Source organism: Mustelus asterias, chromosome 16 (genome assembly GCF_964213995.1).
Source record: "Mustelus asterias chromosome 16, sMusAst1.hap1.1, whole genome shotgun sequence".
NCBI lineage: Eukaryota > Metazoa > Chordata > Chondrichthyes > Carcharhiniformes > Triakidae > Mustelus > Mustelus asterias.
In genome coordinates, this window is record NC_135816.1 from 49,292,248 (window position 1) to 49,318,413 (window position 26,166).

A 26,166-nucleotide genomic window follows, 5' to 3' on the forward strand; every position below is an offset into this window, starting at 1 on the left:
CCCTATCCCAATAACCCCACTATATACCCTATAAATTTGGCAACTAGGGGATTTTCACAGTAACTTTATTGCAGTGTTAATGTAAACCAACTTGTGACTAATAAATAAAAAATAAACAGTGGCAAAGTGGTCAGCACTACTGCCTCATACCGCCAGGGACCCGGGTTTGATTCCCAGCTTGGGTCACTGTCTGTGTGCAGTTAGCACGTTCTCCCCGTGTCTGCATGGGTTTCTTCTGGTTTCCTCCCAAACTCCAAAGATGCGAAGTTAGGTTGATTGGCCATGATATATTGACCCTAGTTTTGGGGGGGGGGGCGGATTAGCAGGGTAAATATGTGGGGTTACAGGGATATGATGTGATTGTTGTCCGTGAAGGCTTTTTGGGCTGAATAGCCTCTGTACTCTCCTGTACATTTACCTGGTCCTGGACTCCAAAACGGAGAATCTAGGAACTGCTTGCAGTCCCAGTCTTGGCCACCGCTGGCGCTGCTGAGACTCCAGCCAATCAGACGGGTATGATTCCACAGGGAAGGCCTGATGTTGCTGGGACACACTGAGGGGGATTTATCCCGATCAGTACACCTGTCCAAAAAGAAAGGGCACCATTAACAACAATAATGATAGACATCACCCACCTACCTTGCATTGAATGAGGCTGATGTATACTTTGATATGAAGTGAATTACGACTGAGTCCTGCGCTGGAAGGCGAGGAATGAATCTGAGGAAAAAATACACGCCACAATCACAGTGCGGCACCGCTTTTGAACCTCGGCGGAAGCTTTCGTGGCCACTGCGCAAGCGCGCGGGAGGCGGCCCGGGGGGATTGTGGGTAAGGTGGCGGCCCGGGGGATTGTGGGTCCGGTGGCGGCCCGGGGGATTGTGGGTAAGGTGGCGGATGTTGATGTTGCCGGGCTCGAGCTCCCCCGGTCCAGCGGCGGTGGCGACGACGACCAACAGGAACACCGACTGTCCGCGTAGGTGAGGGAGGCCCCCAACTGCCCTCAGCCTGGGATGCAGACCGCACGGTGTTCACTGTCTCACTCTCACTTTCTCCTCACCGGCAGCGAAGGCCGGATCCTGGCTCCTGCTGAGAAATTCCAGCCTGATTGTTATCCCTTTCCCGGGGACCGGAGCCGCCGCCGGGGCCTTGTCACCGAGGCCTCTCTCCTTACAGCCCGAGAGCCCTCCAGGAGGAGCCGCCGTCTTTCAAACCGGCCGCTGAAACTGTCCTGGGGGGGTGTTTGGATCTGAATCACCTCTCTCTCTCTCTCTCTCTGGAGAGGGTGAATAGCCACCCCAGGGCCTTTTATTGTGGGTTTTGTTAAGGAGCCTCCTCCATTTCCAAAGAGTTTTACTGAGGTGAAATGTAGAGCAGCAGAAAATATAGGCTCGACAGGCTGGTTTGCAATTTAAAATAGTCTCTCCTCCCATGATTTCCTAAAAATGAATAAATACTCCCTGCAATTTTATTTAAACCGAATTTCTCTCGTGCCATCCCTTTTCAGATCTGCATTTGCAACTGCTTATTCATCTGAAGCTACTCTGCTATGGGCGAGTAATCTGGACATCAGCATTTTAAACTGTCCTGGGTGTGACTAGAGATATGAGATACTGGATTCGTGACTTACTGCCAGAGTCGGTTGGCATCTGATGTGGCTGAAGTTGTTGAGTTCTGGGTTACACTATCCGATTTGGCTCCTAGGCTAACTTGTTGGAATGGTCCCCTGTATAAGAAGAGATGGGTCTCATTGGGGGTGAACTTCAACACTGATTGTTACCTCCTGGAAGGTAGATAATCTTTTTAAATATAATTTTTGACCAGTTTAAAGGGTAACTTGCTGAGCTTGCTTTCATTTCCTCCTGCTAATTTCCAAGTGCCTTAGCGTGTTATTGTTTCCAAGGGATTTCCTGTTACTATTGATCTGCTTGCTATTGTCTGAAGTTGGTGGCTGTTCTGTTGATTGACAATGCGTTATAAACTACTATAGTCTTGGGTTCAGGGATGCTAAACTGGTGGTCAGGATAACTTTACTGAAGTCATGTCTTCCTAGCCATCAGCTTTTATTATGCTATGTTTATTCTGAGCTTTGATCCTGAGCATTCCCTGCTACCTCATCCTCACACCCCATCAATCCAACATAAAAGCAGTAATAGAATTACAAGACCAGCCAGGTAACAATATTAAAATGAATAATGATAAACAATAGAACAAGAATGATGCGTCAATAGTTATATTTGTCAGAATATAGGAAATTAAGATGGAATCAGTTGGACATATGCAGGAATCATGGTGAGAAACTTCAAAATGAGTAATTTGTGAAGTTGTGGAAACAGGTCAAAGGTTAACCTGGTTATGAACAAAATACATTGCAAACACATACTGCAATTACTGGACAGTAATTGTCAATTCCCAATTGTTCTTGGATCCAGCAACAGTTGCGCTTTTCATAATAGGAGGCCATTTGGCCCTTCGAGCCTGCTCTGCCATTCATCACGATCATGGCTGATCGTCCAACTCAGTAGCCTAATCCTGCTCTCTCCCCATAACCTTTGATCCCGTTCACCTCAAATGCTATATCTAGCCGCCTCTTGAATACGTTATGTTTTGGCATCAACTACTTCCTGTGGTAATGAATTCCACAGGCTCAACACATTTTGGGTGAAGAAATGTCTTGTCATCTCCATCCTAAATGGTCTACCCTGTATCCTCAGACTGTGACCCCTGGTTCTGGGCGCCCCCATCATTGCGAACATCTTTCCTGCATTTACCCTGTCTCGTCCTGTTAGAATTTTATAAGTCTCTATGAGATCCCCCTTCATTCGTCTGAACTCCAGCAAAAACAATCCTAACCTATTCGATCTCTCCTCAGACGTCAGTCTTGCCATCCACGGAGTAAACCCTTCCCGAATGGTTGCACATTGTGTTCATCTTTTAAACACACATTGTAATACAGATGAAGAATTATATAGAGAATAATGATATTGCCTACTCAAGAAAGGTGCACATCTCTCTGATGTCCCAAAGCGTACAGTGACCTGTTGGGCATTTGCTATTAGGGAGGTAAAAACAATCCTTATGTGATGACTGAAACTAACCAAATAACCTTTAGTTTACTTTGGGGTTCTTGATTATTGATATAAACACTGTCAATTACTCAACCATTGTGTAAGTTGCTTCATTTATTTTTTCAACACTTTTGGTTGATATTAGCAGAAAATATTCTCAGGTCAACAAATGCATTTGGATACAGAATGAAGCTCCATCCACTTTGCCCAACAACTGGAAACCTCAAAACCTATTGCATCATTGTGAAATATTTCAATTTCTTCAAAGGTTGCACCATGGCCTACTGACAGATTGCTAGTTGGTGCTGAATTGCTGATTGCTCTGTGCTGTCAACTTCTGCCGATAAGAAACGATCTGTCCGACTTTATTTCAAATAGGATACTTGGAGTCGGGCAACAAAAAGTAGTTTTATCAAGCTCAGTAGGATTTGAGTTCACATCCCAAGCACAACAGACCAATGACTAATTCACTGTACTACCTAATTAACTGGGGACAGTTTGACAAAAAAATGGAATTCTTGTGGGAACCAGCTGATCGCTTACTGAAAATGTAATTTGATATGTTTGGACTAGTAGTGACTTCAGAAAGGAGTGCACTTCGGAGACACTTGCTGAAGATGGGACCTCGACGGAAAAGCATCAAAAGGTGCTCAAATGTGAATGAAGGAGGGGAAGCTGCAAAGCAAGATGAGCCGAGGGACTATATGAATCAGTTTTCACATGAAGTGCTCTGTCATATATTCAGGTATGTGCAGATTTGAAGTTTTTTTTAACCTTTCGTTATTGTGGGGGAACCAACTTGTGTGTGTTTGGCTTGGTGTCTCTCTTTCCCAATGGAACACATGAATTAGGGGCACAAGTTCCTCGACCCTGCTGTGCCATTCGATCTGATAGTGGCCACTTTCCTGTCAACCCCCTTATACAATTTGACTTTCTTATCTACCTCTGCCTGAAAAATATTCAATTAAACTGCCTCTGTCCCTTTTTGTGTTTCTTGTCCCTTTTTGTGTTTCTTGTCCCTTTTTGTGTTTCTTGTCCCTTTTTGTGTTTCTTGTCCCTTTTTGTGTTTCTTGTCCCTTTTTGTGTTTCTTGTCCCTTTTTGTGTTTCTTGTCCCTTTTTGTGTTTCTTGTCCCTTTTTGTGTTTCTTGTCCCTTTTTGTGTTTCTTGTCCCTTTTTGTGTTTCTTGTCCCTTTTTGTGTTTCTTGTCCCTTTTTGTGTTTCTTGTCCCTTTTTGTGTTTCTTGTCCCTTTCTACATCTTTTAGCAACTTTCACTGCATCTTTCTTTGCCTTCGAAAATCTAAGATCCTGAGCTTTCATCTCAAGATCCCTTCTTTCATTCCCACCTAGGCTTGGTATTCACGAACCTACCAAGTTTCTCTAAATTCTGAGACTTGTTACTTCTTATCAGTGCTATGGAAAGTTTACCACTGAGATGATCATCTGGTCACTTAATTCATTTTCCACACGAGCTATCTTGCTTGTCTGCCTTAAACCCTTCCACCATCAGGTAATCTTCTACACTTTATTCCCAATATTCCAAGTCATCCATCAATATACTTTATGAACTTTCAGCTACTAGAGGTAGTAATATTACTATTAACGTGTAATGCAAACCATTGTCTAATTTTTCTAGAAATTAGTTCTGTTATTATTAATTATGTATACATTAGCTGAATGTCCCAGTATCCTGTTTGCAGGTATCTTCCCCTGCAGGACATCATGTGTATGGAATGTTTGTCCCGGAAGTTGAAGGAGGCTGTCACTGTATATATGCGAGTAGTGAAGGTTGTTGACCTGTGTGCTGGTTGCTGGTGGGAGTACATGCCATCAGGTGGGTAAAACATGAAAATTATAGCTAAGTTCACACATTGTAGCAATAGTCTTACTAATTGTGCTTTGTTCCACAAAGTGCTGGTGTATTTTTGTAACCAACTAAAATATATATTCAACTTTCAGACTGTCTGTTAAATCTATGGGGCTTTCATGCACAGGTTCTAGAATCATAGAATCCCTACAGTGCAGAAGGAGGCCATTTGGCCCATCGACCCTGAATCAACAACAATCCAACCAAGGCCCTATCCCTGTAACCCCATGTATTTACCCTGCTAATCCCAGAAGCGTCAATTCAGCATGGCCAATCGACCTAACCCGCACATCTTTGGACTGAGAGGAAACCGGAACACACAGACAAGGGGCGAACATACAATCTCCACACACATAGTGACCCAAGGCTGGAATCGAACTCAGGTCCCTGGCATTGTGAGGCAGCTGTGCTAACCACCATGCTGCCCTTCAATCATTGAAATCTGAACTTTAAATTCTAAACTTCATGTAAAATGTACTTGTGCAGGTTAAATGCTGGCTGCTACAGTTGTTGACTATGGCTTACATAGAATCAAGTTTCAATTTCAAGAAAAATTTCCATAAGCTCTTTAACTGTGTCTGTCATACAGCACAAGTAGCTGTGTCTCAGCTCTTTGGTAGATTTATCCAATTAGTCCCATTCCCCTGCTCTTTCCCCATAGTCCTGTAGAGTTTCTCGCTTCAAATATTTTGGGCAGTGCAATATAAGATTCAGATCATCATAACTCACTGCATTAAAAATATCCATATTTTGGCCCTGGTTCTTTTGCCAATCAATGTTAAATCTGTGATCTCTTTATCAGCCTTTGTGTCATTGGAAGAAATTACTCCTTATATGCTCTATCCAAATACTTCAATGAATTTAGAACCCCTACAGTGCAAAAAGAGGCCATTCGGCCCATCGAGTCTGCACTGACTCTCTGAAAGAGCATGTTACCTAGACCATGCCCGCCGCATTCCCGTAACTTGCATTTACCATCCACCCTAACCTACTTGTCTTTGAACTGGAAACCGGTGCACCTGGAGGAAAACCGCAGGCATTGGGAGAATGTGCAAACCCCTCGCAGACAGTCACTCAAGGCTGGAATGGAGCAAAGACTGTGGTCCATATCTGTACGAATAATATAGGTAGAAAGAGGGATAAGGTCCTCCAGGCAGATTTTAGGGAACTAAGAAAGAAAATAACAAATGACAGCAAAAGTGGTGTTTTTAAAATCATTTATGGGATGTAGGCATCACTGGCTAAGCCAGTGTTTATTGCCCATCCTAATTGCCCTCGAGGAGGTAGTGGTGAGCTGTCTCCTTGAACCCGCTGCAGTCCCTCTGGTGTAGGTACACCCACAATGCTGTTAGGGAGGGCGCTCCAGGATTTTGACCCAGCAATAGTGAAGGAGTGGCAATATGTTTCCAATTCAGGATGGGGAATGGCTTGGAGGGAAACCTGCAGGTAGTTCCCATGTATCTGCTGCTCCTGACCTTCTAGATGGTTGTGGTCTTGTATTTGGAAGGTGCTACCTATGGAATCTTGGTGAGTTTCTGCAGTGCATCTTGTAGATGGTACACACAGTTGCCACTGTGTGTCAGTGGTTGAGGGAGTGAATGGTACCACTTCCACAAACAATCATGCAGGCTGCTTTGTCCTGGATGGTGTGCTTCTTGCGTGTTGTTAAAGCTGCACTCATCCAAACAAGTGGAGAGTATGCCATCGTATTCCTGACTTATGCTTGTAAATGGTGGGCAGATTTTGGGGAGTGAGGAGGTGGGTTACTTGCCGCAGGGTTCCTCATCTCTGACCTGCTGTGGTAGCCACAGTATTTATATGGCTAGTCCAGTTCAGTTTCTGGTCAGTGGTAACCCCCAGGATGATGTTAGTGGCAGATTCAGGAACGGTAATGCCATTGAATGTCTGAATCTCTGAATTACTCTTGAGTGCAATGTGCTAGTGAATATGGAAATAGGTAGAGCAGATGAATGTATGGCTGGATAGGTGGTGCAAGAAGGGGAGCTTTATATTCCTGGGATATTGAGACCAGTTCAAAGGCATATGGAACTGATAAAGGCTGGACAGGTTGCATCTGAAAAGAGCCAGTAGCAACATCTGAATGGTTTTCAATTGCAATTAGAGAAGGTTTTAACGAAAGTGGAAGGGGAACCAGGATGTAACATTGGAGAGGAAAACCAAGAATTGAGAGAGATGGATGACCCTAGAACAAGAAATGGTAGGATATTCAGTGGAGTCAGAGTGAGAAGAGAAGCACCAGGTCTAAATTAGATTAGCAGTGCATGTATGTGAACACATGAAGTGTGGTAGATAAAGATGATGATGATCTGCAGGCACAGATAACCAAGTGGGAATATGTAGTGATAATGAGACCTGGCTCAAAAAAGGGCAGGACTGGGTAGTAAATATTCCTGAATACAAGGTGTTCAGGGAAGACGGGAGGAGGATTGACCATATTGATTAAGGAAAATTTTCTGCTGCTAGGAGGAGAGGGTATGACCGAGATGGGTCAAGAAGTTAGTCTATTTGGTTAGACTAAGAAGCAATAGAGACGCCATGACACTACTGGATATATTCTCTGGATTATAGACCTCCGAAAAGTTCCAGAGATGTAGAGGAAAGGATTGCAAAGATGATTCTGGATAGGAGCGAAAGTAACAGGGTAGTTGTTATGGGGGACAATAACTTTACAAATATTGACTGGAAAAGCTATAGTTCGAGTACTTTAGAGGGGTCAGTTTTTGTCCAATGTGTGCAGGAAGGCTTCCTGACACAGTATGCAGATAGACCAACAAGAGGCGAGGCCACATTGGATTTGGTACTGGGTAATGAACCAGGCCAGGTGTTAGATTTGGAGGTAGGTGAGCACTTTGGTGATAGTGACCACAATTCAATTACGTTTACCTTAGCAATGGAAAAGGATAGGTATATACCGAAGGGCAAGAGTTATAGCTGGGGGAAAGGAAATTATGATGCGATTAGGCGAGATTTAGGTGGCATAGGTTGGGGAAGGAAACTGCAGAGGGTGGGCACAATTGTAATGTGGAGCTTGTTCAAGGAACAGCTACTACGCGTCCTCGATAAATATGTACCTGTCAGACAGGGAGGAAGTAGTCGTGTGAGGGAACCGTGGTTTACTAAAGAGGTTGAATCTCTTGTGAAGAGGAAGAAGGAGACTTGTGTTAAGATGAGACGTGAAGGCTCAGTTAGGGCACTTGAGAGTTACAAGTTAGCCAGGAAGGACCTAAAGAAAGAGTTAAGAAGAGTCAGGAGGGGACATGAGAAGTCTTTGGTAGGATCAAGGAAAACCCTAAAGCTTTCTATAGGTATGTCAGGAGTAAAAGAATGACTAGGGTAAGATTAGGGCCAGTCAAGGACAGTAGTGGGAAGTTGTGCGTGGAGTCTGAAGAGATAGGAGAGGCACTAAATGAATATTTTTCGTCGGTATTCACACTGGAGAGGGACAGTGTTGTCGAGGGGAGTAATGAGATGCAGGCTGTTGGACTGTATGGTATTGAGGTTCATAAGGAGGAGGTGTTAGCAATTCTGGAAAGGGTAAAAATAGATAAGTCCCCTGGGCTGGATGGGATTTATCCTAGGATTCTCTGGGAGGCTAGAGAGGAGATTGCAGAGCCTTTGGCTTTGATCTTTGTGTCGTCATTGTCTACAGGAACAGTGCCAGAAGACTGGAGGATAGCAAATGTCCCCTTGTTCAAGAAAGGGAGTAGGGACAACCCTGGTAATTATAGACCAGTGAGCCTTACTTCTGTTGTGGGCAAAGTTTTGGAAAGGATTATAAGAGATAGGATTTATAATCACGTAGAAAGGAATCATTTGATTAGGGATAGTCAGCACAGTTTTGTGAAGGGTAGGTCGTGCCTCACAAACCTTATTGAGTTCTTTGAGAAGGTGACCAAAGAGGTGGATGAGGGTAAAGCGGTTGATGTGGTGTATATGGATTTCAGTAAAGCGTTTGATAAGGTTCCCCATGGGCTAATGGTAAGATACTTGGTAGTGTGGATGAACAGAGGGACCTGGGTGTCCATGTGCATAGATCCCTGAAAGTTGGCACCCAGGTTGATAGGATTGTTAAGAAGGCATACCGTGTGTTAGCTTTTATTGGTGGAGGGATTGAGTTTTGGAGCCATGAGGTCATGCTGCAACTGTACTTGCAGAAGATACGGAGGCATGGGATTGAGGGTGATTTAGTGGTTTGGATCAGGAATTGGCAAGCTGTAAGAAAACAGAGGGTGGTAGTTGATGGGAAATATTCATCCTGGAGTCCAGTTACTAGTGGTGTACCGCAAGGATCTGTTTTGGGGCCACTGCTGTTTGTCAATTTTATAAATGACCTGGATGAGGGCGTAGAAGGATGGATTAGTAAATTTGCGGATGACACTAAAGTTGGTGGAGTTGTAGACAGTGCGGAGGGAAGTGGCAGGTTACAGAAGGACATAGATAAGCTGCAGAGCTGGGCTGAGAGGTGGCAAATGGAGTTTAATGCGGAAAAGTGTGAGGTGATTCACTTTGGAAGGAGTAACAGGAATACAGAGTACTGGGCTAATGGTAAGATACTTGGTAGTGTGGATGAACAGAGGGACCTGGGTGTCCATGTGCATAGATCCCTGAAAGTTGGTTGATAGGGTTGTTAAGAAGGCGTACGGTGTGTTAGCTTTTATTGGTAGAGGGATTGAGTTTTGGAGCCAGGAGGTCATGCTGCAACTGTACAAAACTCTGGTGCTCTTGGAGTATTGCGTACAGCTCTGGTCGTCTCATAGGAAAGATGTGGAAGCGTTGGAAAGGGTGCAGAGGAGATTTACCAGATGTTGCCTGGTATGGTGGGAAGATCGTATGAGGAAAGGCTGAGGGACTTGAGGTTGTTTTCGTTAGAGAGAAGAAGGTTAAGAGGTGACTTAATAGAGGCATACAAGATGATCAGAGGATTAGATAGGGTGGATAGTGAGAGCCTTTTTCCTCGGATGGTGATGGCTAACACGAGGGGACATAGCTTTAAATTGAGGGGTGAGAGATATAGGACAGATGTTAGAGGTAGGTTCTTTACTCCGAGAGTAGTAAGGGCGTGGAATGCCCTGCCTGCAACAGTAGTGGACTCGTCAACATTAAGAGCATTCAAATGGTTATTGGATAAACATATGGATGATATTGGAATAGCGTAGATTAGAGGGGCTTTAGATTGGTTTCACTGGTCGATGCAACATCGAGGGCCGAAGGGCCTGTACTGCGCTGTAATGTTCTATGTTCTATATTCTGTAGACGACCAACTAATGGGAAAGATGCAGAGGAGTACCTTTGCAAGAAGATTAGGTAAAATTACCCTAATGTAGGCTGGGATAGTAATAATGATGGGTGGAGGGAGGACTTTTTTTGAATTGTGTTCAGGAGAATTTTCTAGATTTGTGTGTTTCTGGGTCAAGGAGGAGGGAAGTATTGCTCAATCTCGTTCTGGAGGTGGGTCAAGTCAGTTGGGCAATGTGAGAGCTAAACTGAATATAGGAAGTTCTGAGGGAAAGGGAGAAAAAGCAAAGCGAAGAAACTGGCAGCTAACATAAAAAGGAATCAAAAAGTCTTCTATATGCATATGAATAGTAAAAAGAGGAGTGGGGCTGATTAGGAACCAAAAAGGGAATGCATGCAGGCAGAGGACATGGCTAAGTTATTCAATGAGTATCTTGTCTGATTTTGCAAAGAAAGAAGATGCTACTAAAGTCAGTAAAAGTGATCATGGTTGAGATATTATTTGGGCTAAAAGTTAATAAAGAGGATATGCTGGAAAGACTGGCTGTACTTAAAGTTAAGTTACCAGGGTTGGGTGGGATGCGTTCAGGAAAATTCTGAAAGATGTAAGGTTGGAGAATGTGACACTGGCCATAACATTCCAATTGATGCTGCCAAAGGACTGGAAAATTGCGAATGTTATACCCTTGTTCAAAAACACAGTGTAAAGATAAGACCAGCAACTACAGACTAGTCATTTCAAATGCAGTGGCAGGAAAGGTTTTTCAAATGGTAATCGGAAAAATTTATTTGTCACTTGAACAAATGTGGATTAACTAAGCAACATCAACAAGAATTTGTTGAAGGCAAAACATGGATTTGTTGAAGGCAAAATGTATTTAATTACATTTTTGATGAGGTAAGAAAGGGGGATTGTTGAAGGTAATGCAGTTAATTTGGTGTAGATGGACTTCCAAAAGACAGTTGATGAAGTGCCACATAACAGGGCTGTTGGCAAAGTTATATTGGGATTCCTGAGGGGGAATATTAGTACTACTGGTTTTCTTGATCTACATTAATGACCTTGGCTTGGATGTGCAGGGCATGATTTCAAAATTTGCAGATGACACAAAACATGGAATTATTTTGAACTCTGAGGATGAGAGTGATATAGACTTCCAAGAATAGTAAAAAGAGGAGTGGGGCTGATTAGGAACCAAAAAGGGAATGCATGCAGGCAGAGGACATGGCTAAGTTATTCAATGAGTATTTTGTCTGATTTTGCAAAGAGAGAGGTGGAATGTGCTGACACGTGACAGATGACAATTAATGCAAAGAAGTGTAAAGTGATTTTTTTGGTAGGAAGAATGCAAAAATAGAGGATACAATTCTAGATTGTGTGCAGGAGCAGAGGTACCGGGGAGGAAGGTATATGTTCATAAATTGTTGAAAGACAGATGGAGAAAGTGGTTAAAAGGGCATGCTGAATCCTAGGGCTTTATAACTAGAGGCACAGAATACAAAAACAAAGAAGAAATGGGCAGTTTTTATAAAACACTGGTGTGGCTTCAACTGGAAGATTGTGACCAATTGTCCAACCCTGAGCACCACACTTTACGATGGGTGTGAAGTCTGTAGAAAGGGTGCAAGAAAGATTGACAACAATGGAATCATAGAACAGTTACAGCACAGTACAAGATGATTCTGGGGGCAAGACATTTCTGTTACCAGGATAGATTGGAGATGCTGGGCTTGTTATCCTTGGGGAAGAGTTGGTTGGAGGTGATGTGATAGGAACGTTCAACATCGTGAGAGGTCTGGACAAAATAAATAGGGTGCCACTGCTCCCATTTGCAGAACAATCGATTACCAGAAGGCATCAATTTAAAGTTGACCAGCAAAAGAGCCAAAGATTACCAGAGGAAATATCTTTCTGTGCACCAAGCCATTACGATCTGGGATGCATTGCTGGTGACTGTGTTGGAGGCAGATTTAATCATGGGTTTCAAAAGGGAACTGGATAATTACCTGAAGAAAAAAATGTGTAGGATAGTGAAGTAAAAATGCATGAATGGGACTAACTGAATTGCTCTTGCCGACAGCTGACATAGACACGATTAGCCAAATGGCCACCTCCTGTCCTGTAACCATTCTATGATTCTATATCTTTGTGTCAGTATATTAACATACAAGTGTATTATAACCATAAATTGCAGGCATCTCTTAATTAGATGTATATTGTAGGTTGCAATGTCCTTGAAAAATGTTTGCTGATTAAAATTGTGCTGTAATTAAACTGCGGTATTTTAAGTGTGTATATTGGCTAATTACTCTATAATGAAATATAGCTGTTTTCGTGTATTTAATACCAGGTTTCATCGATGCCAGTTTTTTAATATTATTAAAGAAAATGCCTGATTTGGAACAACTGTATGGGTTGCATCCTCGATACTTAGAACGACGGCGAGTAAGAGGGCATGTTGCATTCAGCATTCCTGGTGTACTTGAAGCTTTGCAAGCCTGCCCAAATCTATTGGCAAGTAAAATAAGCTTTTAACAAGTGGTATAGTTTAGCTAGTTAATGACTAATTGCATATGACACAAGGAAATGACAGAATTTTATTTTAAACTTGGTATGCAGAGTACAAAAATTGGATTTAGTAATAAATTGATATATATTATCTAAGTGAAATACAGACAAATGACACAGAATATTGATGTTTGCAGTTACTAACTATGGGTAATGTGGCCTGTTGAAATATAGTCTTAATTATTGGACTTTTCATAATGCTGCAGTGAATTTTATTCTTGATCAGCTTTCTTTTTTCGAGACTTGGTAAATATCGCAAAATGCTAGAGTCTTGCCCTTCCCTCCAATTTAACTATGCAATGTCTAGGTGTATTTGTGTTGTTGACTGATTTCCATAAAGTACTCTGTATACCTCCTCTGTGCTCTCTCGTTTGGGAGGAAACTAAGGTTGCTGTCACAATTGTGAAGTGCAAAATTACGGGTTGAATTGATATATTTGAGTTGAGCCAAGAGCTGATATAAACTGCATGGTGAAACTAGTGTTTTCTGATAGGTTAATCACATGCACATCTCTTAACAGAATTGACAAGTGAAGACCAATACCTGTAGAAAAGTAATGATTAAACTTAATGCAATGGAACAATCACAACATTGCACCATACAGCTAGTATTTATCTGCCTTTTCTGCACTAGTTAATGGTACTATAGCTAACACTTAATCAGAGTTTCATCTTCTTGAAAATAATGCATTTCTAGCCTTGATTGCAATGGCAGTCATTCTAGCATTGGAAACAATATGACAAGTTCCTGAGCCAAGATTGTATAATATCTGCAGATTTCATTACTCTAGAAATATAAACATAAAATTCTGGAAAGCAAGTCATGCAGCAGCTGATAAAAGGTCACTGACCTAAAACATTATTATCCCTGTTTCTCTTTTCACAGATACTGCTTGATGTGCTAAGTATTTTCAGCATTTTTTGCTTGAGGATTCTACCATTTACTGCATTTTGCTTTTGTTTTATTATTCAAAGATATATTCCAACTGATTTTGATTTTAGGAGACAGCTCCCAATTTATGCTGATAAGCCTTTTTTACACGATAGTAGACTTAAATAAAGTTGTCAGAATTCAGATTAAATAATGGCAATCTAAAATCAGTTTATTATGATTCTTCTCTGTTTTAGTTTGTGCTGCTGTTGTAGTAGCAGCTATTTTGAGAAACCGTGTGAAGGTTAATCTCAAAAATAGATGCTGAAGGTTGTTCTGAGATTTCAATAGTAAATAGGTGAGGGAGTAATTTACCAAACCCAAATAAATTATTCTCTGACATTAGTGAGGGAGTAATTGTTAGGTTCAAAATAATCCCTGGTAGATTAGTTGGAATAAAAAAAGTACTGGAAGGAACTCCGTTTCCCCACTGTAGAAAGTTCTGAATGAATTTTCCAGAAATTTGCTGAAAATTGCATATATAAATTTACTTCAGCTGAATTATATAATTTACCATCAAATATTCTAGATTTGGTATAGTTCAGAACCGCAAATTAAGTGAATTTATTGTGGTGGGTTCTTTGGCTGTTAATTATATTATGAAATTCTTGTTTCCTCAGTACCTTTTATAATTTTTTTTTGACTTTGGTAGGGTGTAGAAACTTCCCATTTAGAATTAGTAGAAGCCATCTGGAATTACATGCCACAGGTCCACATCTTGGGAAAGTTTCGAAATCGTAATGGTGCTTTCCCAATCCCTCCAGAAAACAAATTAACAATTCCAGTAGGAGTCAAGATACAAACACTTCATCTAGTTGGTAAGCAGATTTTTATGCATGTGGTTTGCAGTGAGGAAAAGGGGAATTTTGTTTTTAAAATCTGTTGCCTGAAACATTGTTGTAAATTTGAATTAATTTATTTTAAATTTCTTTCACTTTTAGGAGTAAATGTCCCTGAAATTCCTTGTGTCCCAATGTTGAGACACTTGTATTTGCAATGGGTCCGACTAACCAAACCTCAGCCTTTTAAAGACTTTCTCTGTGTCAGTTTACGCACTTTTGTAATGCGGAATTGTGCAGGTAAGAAGGAAGAATAATTTCAACATACATGTGGTACAGAAAATTATTATTTCTTTAGAATAATTTTCAAGTTGCATAAATGTACTGTTATTGCAAGTTAATTACAACATTGTCAGGTTGTAATTAATTACTAATTGATTAATCATAATTAGCAATTAAGCATAATTTGTGTTTACAATATAAACGTTTTTGAAATTTTAAAACTCCATTTGCTGTGTTGCATTTTGTAGGTCCCACCAATTCCTTAAAGTATGTTCCACTGGTGACTGGATTAGCTTCAGCCAGGAACTTAGAACATCTGGAACTAGTTCGAGTACCTTTTCTTGGAGGACTGATTCAACATGTAGTTGAGGATAGCTCAAGATCAGGTAAGTGACTTGTCATTATGCCTAAGAATAGGTTAATGTGACAAACGTTTTGATTTGGTGGCTGCTTTTACTAAAAAAAATAATAAGTCATTGTGCTTTGGTTGTTTATCAGCTAGTTAAAACTAAAGTTTTGCACAGAATCTTACAGGTTTGTTATAGTTTCCCTGCTAACGGAAAGTGAGGGGAACAGGGCGATTCTGTTCATGTGAATAGTTAGGCAATCTCATGACATTGTCAGGTTGTAATTTGTGAATAAATGGGTTGATATTTCTGAGAAACATGAGAGACTCTGTAGGCCCAAAATTCAGCTTCAGTAGTAATGCAAAATGGGTGGAAGTAAATTAGCTGCCTGTTTTACACCTTGCCATTTTTCTTTCAGTTAAAGTAGAATGTATAATGAATGGTTGACTTGTTACTCAATCCTTTTGCATCTTTGCTGAAGTTGAATTCTACTTTTTTAGTTAAAAAAATCCAAAGGATTTATTTTAGGTTCTTTAAAGTTGCAATCTTGTATTTTTCTTCACTTATAAGTTAGTTAAGACCATTACAAATAGACATCATATTAATGGTAGATTATCTTTCATTTTCTAATAAATTTACTGTGTAGTGTAATTAATTTTAAATGAAGTCTGATGTCTGATAATCTTCAGGAGCTGCAGAGTGAAATGAGATTTTGTGCAAGTATAATATACTCCAGTACCTAAAAGTAATTACTCAGCAGGATTTGCTGTCCATTTACTCAGGTGCATTATCAAAATAACTTGTGTAGATCACAGGTTAAGGATAGGCAATCTTGAAAGGTACGAGCTGAAGAAGTTTCCCCAGACAATGATTTAAGAGCTGGAATGACCTGGGGTAAAATGGTTAGAAAATGCTTATGTTGCTTCAGAAATGTGCTGATTTTTAAAAAACATTTCTTGATCTAGGTGGTTTCAGAAATCTACATACTATTGTATTTGGAGCATGCAAAAATGCACTAGAAGTGGACCTTGGCTACCTCATTATCACTGCTGCACGTAGGTGAGTTTATGCAACATATGCCATGAACACCTTGAGGTGTTTTGAATGACTTAGTGGGAATAAGATGCACCTGTCCTATGAAGAGCGGAGCCATAGCATTCAAGATCATAACAAAATGTAAATTACCTCTGGGATTAAACATGTGGTCTACATCTTGGATTTTAAGAGAAAGGAAAAAAATCCAGTGTTGGTTGTGTAAAATATGGCTCTTTTGAGCTGTGTTCCCAATTTATTTTTATTTCATTGCTATTCTGACGTTTGTTCTATATGTGGTGATTTTTAATAGATGTTATTTACTATAGCATAATGAGTTAATTAGCACATTATTCCACCAAATTGTAGGATTTCTGGAGTTGCATAAAATTTGTTTATTCTGTAATTTGAATACAGTTTCATAAGTTAATTTCCTGTACAATATTGTAAAAATAACCTTTTAAGGTAGGCAACATTGACAGTACAGAACAGAAAGATCCTTGGGTAGTAAATGGGCAAAGGAAAATGAAAGCTGAAATCCTGTCAAGTGATAGATTAGGACAAAGACATTGAAAAGACTTACAGACTTGGTACAAGAGGAGATAAGTTCTTGTAAATTCATTGTTTCTAATGGTAACACTTGGGAAGTAAAGTTTAGATTGAGCCTCCTTTACTGGAAAATTAATTTTTAGTATAACTTAATAAATTTTAGGAATCAGGCAGTGCTAACTCAATGTAGTATCATAAAATGTTTGGTTGCAGAATGAAACTATTTGACTTGTTATTTCAATGCTGGCAGCTCACTTCGTATTATAATAATTCCTTTTCTTTGCCTGTCACTTTTTAATACTATCTTCAATTGTTTATCCAGTTATACTTATCCACTGTCTTACCATTGCTATTTGGAGTAATTCATTTACATTATAATGATCTACGACATTTGAAAAATTGAAACCTTTTCCAGTACCGATTTAGAATTTATGGCCTGATAGTACTGATTCATCGCTGAGTGGAGACATCTTTCATTATTTGCCTGTGATTTGTCACACTGTTTCAGACATCCATTATTGGATGACTAGAGATAACCCCATATAAATGTTGAAAAGACCAAAGTCATTGGCCAGAATGTTGCGGCCATTCATGCCGGTGGGATTTTCCCATCCTGCTGCAGTGAATGGAGATATGTCTAGTGCCAAAATCTACGACCTCGCTGCAGTGGGAGCATGGCATGACCGGCTGGTAAGATTGCGGTCATTGACCCCACCACAAACTTTGATCCCTGGATATAGATCGGTTGGAGACGTGGGCGGAGAGATGGCAGATGGAGTTTAATCCGGACAAATGTGAGATAATTTTGGAAGGTCTAATACAGATAGGAAATATACAGTAAATGGCAGAACCTTTAAGAGTATTGATAATCAAAGGGATCTGGGTGTACAAGTACACAGGTCGCTGAAAGTGGCAATGCAGGTGGAGAAGGTAGTCAAGAAGACATACGACATGCTTGCCTTCATCGGTCGGGGCATTGAGTTTAAAAATTGGCAAGTCATGTTGCAACTTTATAGAACCTTACTTAGGCCGCACTTGGAATATAGTGTTCAATTTTGGTCACCACACTACCAGAAGGATGTGGAGGCTTTGGAGATTTACCAGGATGTTGCTTGGTATGGAGGGCATTAGCTACGAGGAGAGCTTGGAGAAACTTGGTTTGTTCTCACTGGAACGACAGAGGTTGAGGAGCGACCTGATCGAAATCTACAAGATTATAAGGGGCATGGACAGAGTGGATAGTCAGAAGCTTTTTCTCAGGATGGAAGAGTCAATTACTAGGGGGCACAGGCTTAAGGTGCGAGGGGCAAGGTTTAAAGGAGATGTATGAGGCAGATTTTTTTACACAGGGTGGTGGGTGCCTGGAACTCATTGCCGGGGAAGGTAGTGGAAGCGGATATGGTAGTGACTTTTAAGGGGCGTTTTGACAAATACGTGAATTGGTTGGCAATAGAGGGATATGGTCTCCAGAAGGGTAGGGGGTTTTCGTTAAGTCGGGCAGCATGGTCGGTGCAGGCTTGGAGGGCTGAAGGACCTGTTCCTGCGCTGTAATTTTCTTTGTTCTTCTTTGTTCATTAACTATATCAGCCTCCTTGGCCTCTATATGGGCTGAACCAGAGTGTTTGCAACCTTAATGTCCTGTTTGATCCTGAGCTGAGCTTCTGACCCCATATCATCATGACACCAAAGCTACCTACTCCGCCTGTGTAGTATTTCCCATTTGCACATTTGCCTTAGCCAACGTGTTGTTGAGACCTTCATCCATGCTTTTGTTACTTCCAGACTTCTTCATTCTAATGCTGATGTTAATTGTATATTGATTGTAGGCAGGTGGGCATTCTTATGACCGGGTGAGAAAGGGTGAACCGATTCCCCTCTATTCAACTTCCTCGGTTGATCACAGCTAAGGTTCAAGTTTCTTTTTTATGAGGATATGTTTTTTCCCAATCAGCATGTGTTTAACTATTTAAGCTGTGAGCAATAGGAGCCAGTTAAACAAGATTTTCTTGAGTCAAAAAGCAAATTTATTAACCACTATATCAAAGGAAAATAATAAAAATGCAACATCAAGCATTTAGCCCTCGTACAGTCATTCAGGCACACACACACACACCAAAATATCAGAAATAAGGGGAGTTAGGGTCCAATAAATAAAGGAAAAATAATGTACGGTTAAGTGAGGCATAACGAAACACTGCAGCCGATTTGGGTTAGCTGGCTTCTTGGTGTGGTCAGATATAGAAGATGTTGCTATTATTATGAGATCTCGTTCACTGGTGGGTTTCTAGTAAAGTTGGCTTCTCGAAAAGGGCGATGCTCTAAATCCACAAAGTATAAAAACAACAACATTTCCATTCACCCCCTTGGCCTTGGTCTGGATTATCCCATCAGTTTGACTGGGTCTCTAAGTCCTGGGCAGGGCGTCTGGAATTGCATTCGATTTTCCTGAAGTATGGGTGATTTTCAGGTGATAATATTTGTGAAACAAACTCCAGTGGACTAACCTTGTATTCTGAGTTTTAATTTCTCTCACAGTTCTAAGGGTTGAGGCCATACAGACTGGGCTCTCTGTATCTGTTACGGACATGTATCTCAAAGTGTTTGAGAGCCAGTAATAAGGTTTCTTTTTCTACTGTGGAATAGTTTCTGATGTTTGTTTAGTTTCAGTACCTAATTGGTGTGTCTGTTCTACCTGCAGTAGAACCCCACATCCATAAAAATCTCATGATTTCATGTTTTGTTGCTACTACCTGTATCCTTGCAGCTCTGGGCAGTACTTGTCCTTGATCCAGCATGTATCCTAGGTGAGTCAGCTGAGCCTGAACTAACTCGCTCTTTGCAAGGTTGACCACTAAGTCAGCTGAATGTAATTACTGAAAGAGGTCTTCCAGTTGCTTTACACACAAGGTCATCTAGGTACACTGCACAATTGGATAAGCCCACCATCACCTGGTTCATCTGCCTTTGAAAGGTGGCTAGGGCATTCCTGAGTCCAGGTAGCATGTCTCAACACTGATATAACCCATATGGAATCACAAAGATGGAAATATCCTTTTTTCAAGTAGTCAAGGGAACCTGCCAGTATCCTTTGAATAAATCTACCTTGTAATGTAGGCTGCATTAGATACTCTATTTAATAGAACAGTCTTCCAGGCAGGGAATTGAGTAGGAATCAGCTCTGCACATTGCATTAACCTTTTGGTAGTTAGTGCAGGGCCTTGTGGAGCCATCCGACTTGGGCACAAGCACAACTGGGGAGCTCCAGCTACTGCTGCTAGGCTCTATTAGTTGGTACTCTAGAATGTAGGTAATCTCCTGAACCTGGGCTGACTCTACTGGGCCAAGACAGCAGGGGTGCTGATTTAGGCAATGGCCACTCCCACCTTCATATAATTTGGAGCTGAAGTGGTGTAGCATGGTTTGTCTCTACAGATATTTTAAAATGCAGTGAGCAGCCATGTTAGATCCCCTCATTGTTCTGCATTTAGGTGGGTGAATATGTTGGCCAATTTTGCTAGAATTTGTGTTTGCTAGCCAGGCAGGAAGTTTTATTAGTTGGGCCTCACTCAATTCTCCCTCCATGTCTCTTGTATTTGGACAGACCATTAGCCGCTTGTCCCCTTCTCAGCTGTGATTTTGTTTTATCATGTTGACATGACATAACCTTTGCTTTTTCCAAGGCCTGGGATGTTAGTTGGTTGACCTACCCAAGCTTCTTTGCTACTCTAGGCCACTGAACCAGCCTTCAGGGGTTCATCTGTATTGGTAGGAGTGTAAGCACAATCTCCTCGCTGAAAGGTTCAGGCCCTGGCATGTTTGTCTGCTTGTTTTTTTTTCACAAGATGTCTGGGAGATTTGTCAGTGTTCTCAAGCCACGAGTCATTCATAAAACACTGCTGCATAGTCTAACTTGGGAGACTTCCTCCTGTTCTAAAAGTCTCTCCTTGATTTGTTCCATTGGACCTTTCACTGGTGTCTGTAAACCAATTCAGGGTAAAACCGATGGACTCAATGGGTGAGTCTCTGGTAGCGAAGAGAAGAAATCCTAGTCCTTTATCCCAGTAATGGGGGTAATCGTGGCAATGTGCCCTGATCATTGTTTTCAGGGTACGGTGGTACCATTCTAACGCTCCCAGCGACTGTGGGTGATATGCTGAGGACTTCAGCTTGGTCACACCCAGGTTACCCATGACTTGCCGGAATATTTAGGACATGACATATTTGAGCCCTGATCTGACTGGATCTCGGTGGGCAGTCCATACTGAGTAAAGAATTGTTTTCATTCCTCCACTGCTATTTTGGCAGATATGATTCTTAGGACCAGCCTCTGGGAAGCAAGTAGCTACATCCATAAGGGTAAGGATACACTGGTAGCCCCCTTTTGTTGTGGGCAGGGCCCCCACACAGTCCACTAGCACCTTTCTGAATGATTGCCCGAAAGCCTGAATCATAGATTCAGGTTTTATGCAGGCTGAGGTTTTCCCCTAACCTAGTAGGTGTGGCAGGTTCTACAAAACCGTACTATATCCGTGTGGAAGAATGGCCAGTAGAAATGCTGGCTAATGAATACTTGGATTTTTGTATGAGCTAATTTTCAATGGATCAACTTGCTGAGCTGCAGCCAAAAAAGACCTACTAAAGTCCTCTAGACTCCCAAAAAGGTCTCAGCTAACCAGACAGTCAGGTCATTTCTTTCAGTGCCACTTCAGCCTCCCCTCGAGTTTGTCTGGCAATAAACCAGTTGCCACACAATCTGGGAAAATGGCCGGTACTTTCTCCTGAAGTTGTTCTGCCTCCCTAATCTCGGTCGGGTAGTTTCTCTGCGATTACTGAGGATGCTATCACTTCCGATCCTGCCAGGTTATTACCGAGAAGCAGGTCAATCCTGTCTACTGTTCCAACACAAGGTTACACTCCAGGTGCACCCAATATAAGTTGGGCATGTACTCTCTTTCAATACCCTTCGCCAATACCTTGACACTTACTGCACTCTGGTTGAAAGGTCATGCCTTTTCCCAGCAGTAGGGCATGACTAGCCCTGAATCCCTTAGTATCGCTATAGGTTCACTTGCCTCACTCTGAGGAAATATGGCCATTCATCCTTCTGCTAAAAATCCCTTGTAAATCTCAGGGATTTTTAAAAAGCTCACCTGAACTCTCTACATGTATCTACATGTATATGCTGCTATGGTCAGAGCCATATGCTCAGGTGTCTGCCTGACTCCCATTTTCTGTGTGGGTTTTTTGTTTGCCCCCCTCTTCCTAGCAATGTAAGTTATTTAACATTTTTCATCTGCCACTTTTTACCTGTCCTGAAGTTTGTTACTATCTTCCTCATTACTTATTTACATTTCAATTTTGTGTCAACTTCAAACTTTGATATTCGGTCCTGTATACCCAGGTTCACTACATATCAATTTTGGTTACTCTATTACATGGTACTTTGTTGTAGTGGTTCTCAAATTGTGGTCAGCCAGCCTGCTTGAGTGGAGGCCCATGGTGGGTTGAAAATACAAACCATGGCTCAAGCTATATGAGAAAACAGGCCAGAACCCTTATTCCCTGTGTACAGCAAGAGTTGTCATAAGTGTGAGCAACAACAATTGTAGTTTTATAAACAAAATTTATGTTACTGTTCATTGTGTTTGATTAGTATAGATGCAAGATTAGTTTCTCAGATCATTCTGATATGTTTTAAGAATGTTTCAAATAAATGCGTTCTCTTGTATTAATGTTTAGAAAGTGAAAACGTATGTTTTGTTTCTGGCATAATTTAATTTACTTGTATTTCATTAAAAAAACATTACCATTAATTCTGATTAGATTTTTTTCTGGTGGCAAGTGAAGACAAGTAAGATAGGACAGGTAGTAGGTGATTCGCGAGGTCTTTTGTTCTGCCTAAGTGGTTCATGAGAAACAATGTTTGGGAACTCCTGCTTTTTTGAATATTTTTGAAAGTATTATGTACAACTTAAACTTTCTGGAGCAAATGCTGACCTAGTTTTTAATCCTATTCATATCTATCCATTCATCTCTGGTGTTGTTCCAGTGAATCTACATTATACCAATTCCATAGTGTGATGATACTGTGCTATATTGATACATTTTATGTTTAAGATGGGGTTGCTTTAAGAGGCAGTGTCTTGTTACAAGAGTCAGTTTGTCTGGTAAACATACAGCCGATGCTAAGAATGCAGGCTAATAACTGATTTAAGCTAAGGAATGTGAGACTTTATAGAGTTAATGGACTTTTGTTTACTTAAGTGCCCCTGGGGTTTTAGAGTAGAGTTTTGATGAGGTTGATTGACGGGGACAGAATCATGTGCTTAATGGGAGGAGCTAAACTTTCAGGAAAGAAAGGGTCTCAGCTTCATTTTAAAATCCAAGCAGTTGCTGTCAGAAGAAACAGGCATCTTTCTCTCTCTCTCTCTCTCTCTCCAGAGGTGTTCTGAAAGCTCTAGGACTGTTAACCTAAGACAAGCAAGTATGCCTGTGTTTTACTAACTAAGTTTAAAGAGAAGTTTAAGTCTGCAAGAGGAATAGAACATAGAACAGTACAGCACAGAACAGGCCCTTCGGCCCACGATGTTGTGCCGACCTTCATCTGAAACCAAGATCAAGCTATCCCACTCCCTACCATCCTGGTGTGCTCCATGTGCCTATCCAATAACCGCTTAAATGTTCCTAAAGTGTCTGACTCCACTATCACTGCAGGCAGTCCATTCCACACCCCAACCACTCTCTGCGTGAAGAACCTACCTCTGATATCCTTCCTATATCTCCCACCATGAACCCTATAGTTATGCCCCCTCGTAATAGCTCCATCCACCCGAGGAAATAGTCTTTGAACGTTCACTCGATCTATCCCCTTCATCATTTTATAAACCTCTATTAAGTCTCCCCTCAATCTCCTCCGCTCCAGAGAGAACAGCCCCAGCTCCCTCAACCTTTCCTCATAAGACCGACACTCCAAACCAGGCAGCATCCTGGTAAATCTCCTCTGCACTCTTTCCAGCGCTTCCACATCCTTCTTATAGTGAGGTGACCAGAACTGCACGCAATATTCCAAATGCGGTCTCACCAAGGTCCTGTACAGTTGCAGCATAACCCCACGGCTCTTAAACTCCAACCCCCTGTTAATAAAAGCTAACACACTATATGCCTTCTTCACAGCTCTATCCACTTGAGTGGCAACCTTTAGAGATCTGTGGATATGGACCCCAAGATCTCTCTGTTCCTCCACAGTCTTCAGAACCCTACCTTTGACCCTGTAATCCACATTTAAATTAGTCCTACCAAAATGAATCACCTCACATTTATCAGGGTTAAACTCCATTTGCCATTTTTCAGCCCAGCTTTGCATCCTATCTATGTCTCTTTGCAGCCTACAACACCCCTCCACCTCATCCACTACTCCACCAATCTTGGTGTCATCAGCAAATTTACTGATCCACCCTTCAGCCCCCTCCTCTAAGTCATTAATAAAAATCACAAAGAGCAGAGGACCAAGCACCGATCCCTGCGGCACTCCGCTAGCAACCTGCCTCCAGTCCGAAAATTTTCCATCCACCACCACCCTCTGTCTTCGATCAGACAGCCAGTTACCTATCCAATCGGCCAACTTTCCCTCTATCCCACACCTCCTTACTTTCATCATAAGCCGACCATGGGGGACCTTATCAAACGCCTTACTAAAATCCATGTATATGACATCAACCGCCCTACCTTCATCAACACACCTAGTTACCTCCTCAAAAAATTCTATCAAATTTGTGAGGCACGATTTGCCCTTCACAAATCCGTGCTGACTATCCCGGATTAATCCGCATCTTTCTAAATGGTCGTAAATCCCATCCCTAAGGACCTTTTCCATCAATTTACCAACCACCGAAGTCAGACTAACCGGTCTATAATTACCAGGGTCATTTCTATTCCCTTTCTTAAACAGAGGAACAACATTTGCCACTCTCCAGTCCTCTGGCACCATCCCCGTGGACAGCGAGGACCCAAAGATCAAAGCCAAAGGCTCTGCAATCTCATCCCTCGCCTCCCAAAGAATCCTAGGATACATTTCATCAGGCCCAGGGGACTTATCGACCTTCAGTTTATTCAAAACTGCCAATACATCCTCCCTCCGAACATCTATTTCCTCCAGCCTATTAGCCTGTAACACCTTCTCTTCCTGAAAAACATGGCCCCTCTCCTTGGTGAACACTGAAGAAAAGTATTCATTCATCACCTCGCCTATCTCTACTGATTCCATACACAAGTTCCCACCACTGTCCTTGACCGGCCCTAACCTCACCCTGGTCATTATCGCCTGAATTGGAACTCCTATGATAGGTTAGCAGTTAAGAATTGTATCTTGTCATGCTTATGTATTGTTCATTTGTTAAAAATTAATTCATAACTTATAATTAACTGTTGTTAAATTTTGTTTTGATAAAAGCTTCCCAGTGTGTCAGTAGAATTGGGCATGGAGTGAATCATTTTGCCGTCCCACTAATGACAAAATAGAAAAATTGTTGGGGTCCAATCTGGCTCCATAATATACCTTGGGGTTTCTGCTATGGTACCCAGAGTATAGCTTGGATGTTATTTCTATAACGGGAAGTCTAAAACTACACACACCACCTTAGATTATGGCACAGCTGGTGTCTTGCGCAGATTTAGCAGAGAAACAAGGATGCGATAAATCAATGTTCGATTTCCTTAAATATATTTTTGACTTATCTTTGTGGCTGAATTCTTCTTCAATCCTACTTTTAAAGATCTGAATTTCCAGAGTATGCTCTCTGTTGTTACCTCAAAATACAATTCTTAACTGCTAACCTATCATATGAGTTTATCATTTTGAGTATAATTTTATTGCAAAGAAAATTACCTTTACAATTATATCTATTTTATTTGGTATGCACATATTTCATTTCGTTATCATTGTAGAGTTTATTATTTGGGTGTATATTTAACAGTTGGGTTCAAAATTGTGCTGTCAACTTTGATGCCCAGACTCTGAGAGCATATTTACAAATTGCTGTAAGAGCTTTAGTGCTGATCTATTGAGGTTTGTTTACTATGTATAATTGAGTATTGCAGAAAAAAAGAGATATGCTATCTTGCACCCACCAGGATAGCTTGAAAGAAAATACCAATAGTAAAAGGAATAACAATTTATGCTGTATAAGAGAGTGCTGATTGATTGGCAAGTAGACTCTGGTAGAGGTGTTATCATAGGGAATGCAGCAGGACAAAGTTACTGCCAAGTTTTTGTTCAAAATTCAAACCAGCAACTAATGTGTATGTTATACATATATATAAAATATATACCATTGAATGATTAAGGAAATCACAAAGGAAACTGGCATAATCCAGAGTCCCCATGGTGTAATACGAAAAGAAAACAAGTTCAATTACAATAATATATAATTTTATTTCCCAGGAAATGATGAAAGGTAAATCTCAAAATAAGCTGTACAACAAAACAATGT

General features: G+C 41.2%; 1 protein-coding gene across 7 annotated transcripts in view; it reads left to right on the plus strand.

Moving 5' to 3' along the window:
* Positions 1 to 862: 862 nt before the first annotated feature.
* fbxo38 (F-box protein 38) overlaps positions 863 to 26,166 on the plus strand; it is a 56,333-nt gene continuing 31,029 nt past the window's right edge. Inside the window, exons 1-9 of one of the 7 annotated variants that reach the window (XM_078231070.1) lie at positions 880 to 980; positions 1,508 to 1,790; positions 3,642 to 3,813; positions 4,768 to 4,901; positions 12,542 to 12,705; positions 14,342 to 14,507; positions 14,631 to 14,768; positions 14,999 to 15,136; positions 16,063 to 16,156. In XM_078231070.1, coding sequence (XP_078087196.1) covers positions 3,686 to 3,813; positions 4,768 to 4,901; positions 12,542 to 12,705; positions 14,342 to 14,507; positions 14,631 to 14,768; positions 14,999 to 15,136; positions 16,063 to 16,156 — 962 coding nt within the window. In that variant the 5' untranslated portion in view covers positions 880 to 980; positions 1,508 to 1,790; positions 3,642 to 3,685. Of the gene's footprint in view, positions 981 to 1,507; positions 1,791 to 3,641; positions 3,814 to 4,767; positions 4,902 to 12,541; positions 12,706 to 14,341; positions 14,508 to 14,630; positions 14,769 to 14,998; positions 15,137 to 16,062; positions 16,157 to 26,166 lie in introns of all 7 variants that reach the window. The other 6 variants (XM_078231071.1, XM_078231073.1, XM_078231074.1 and 3 more) reach the window with 6 other exon arrangements.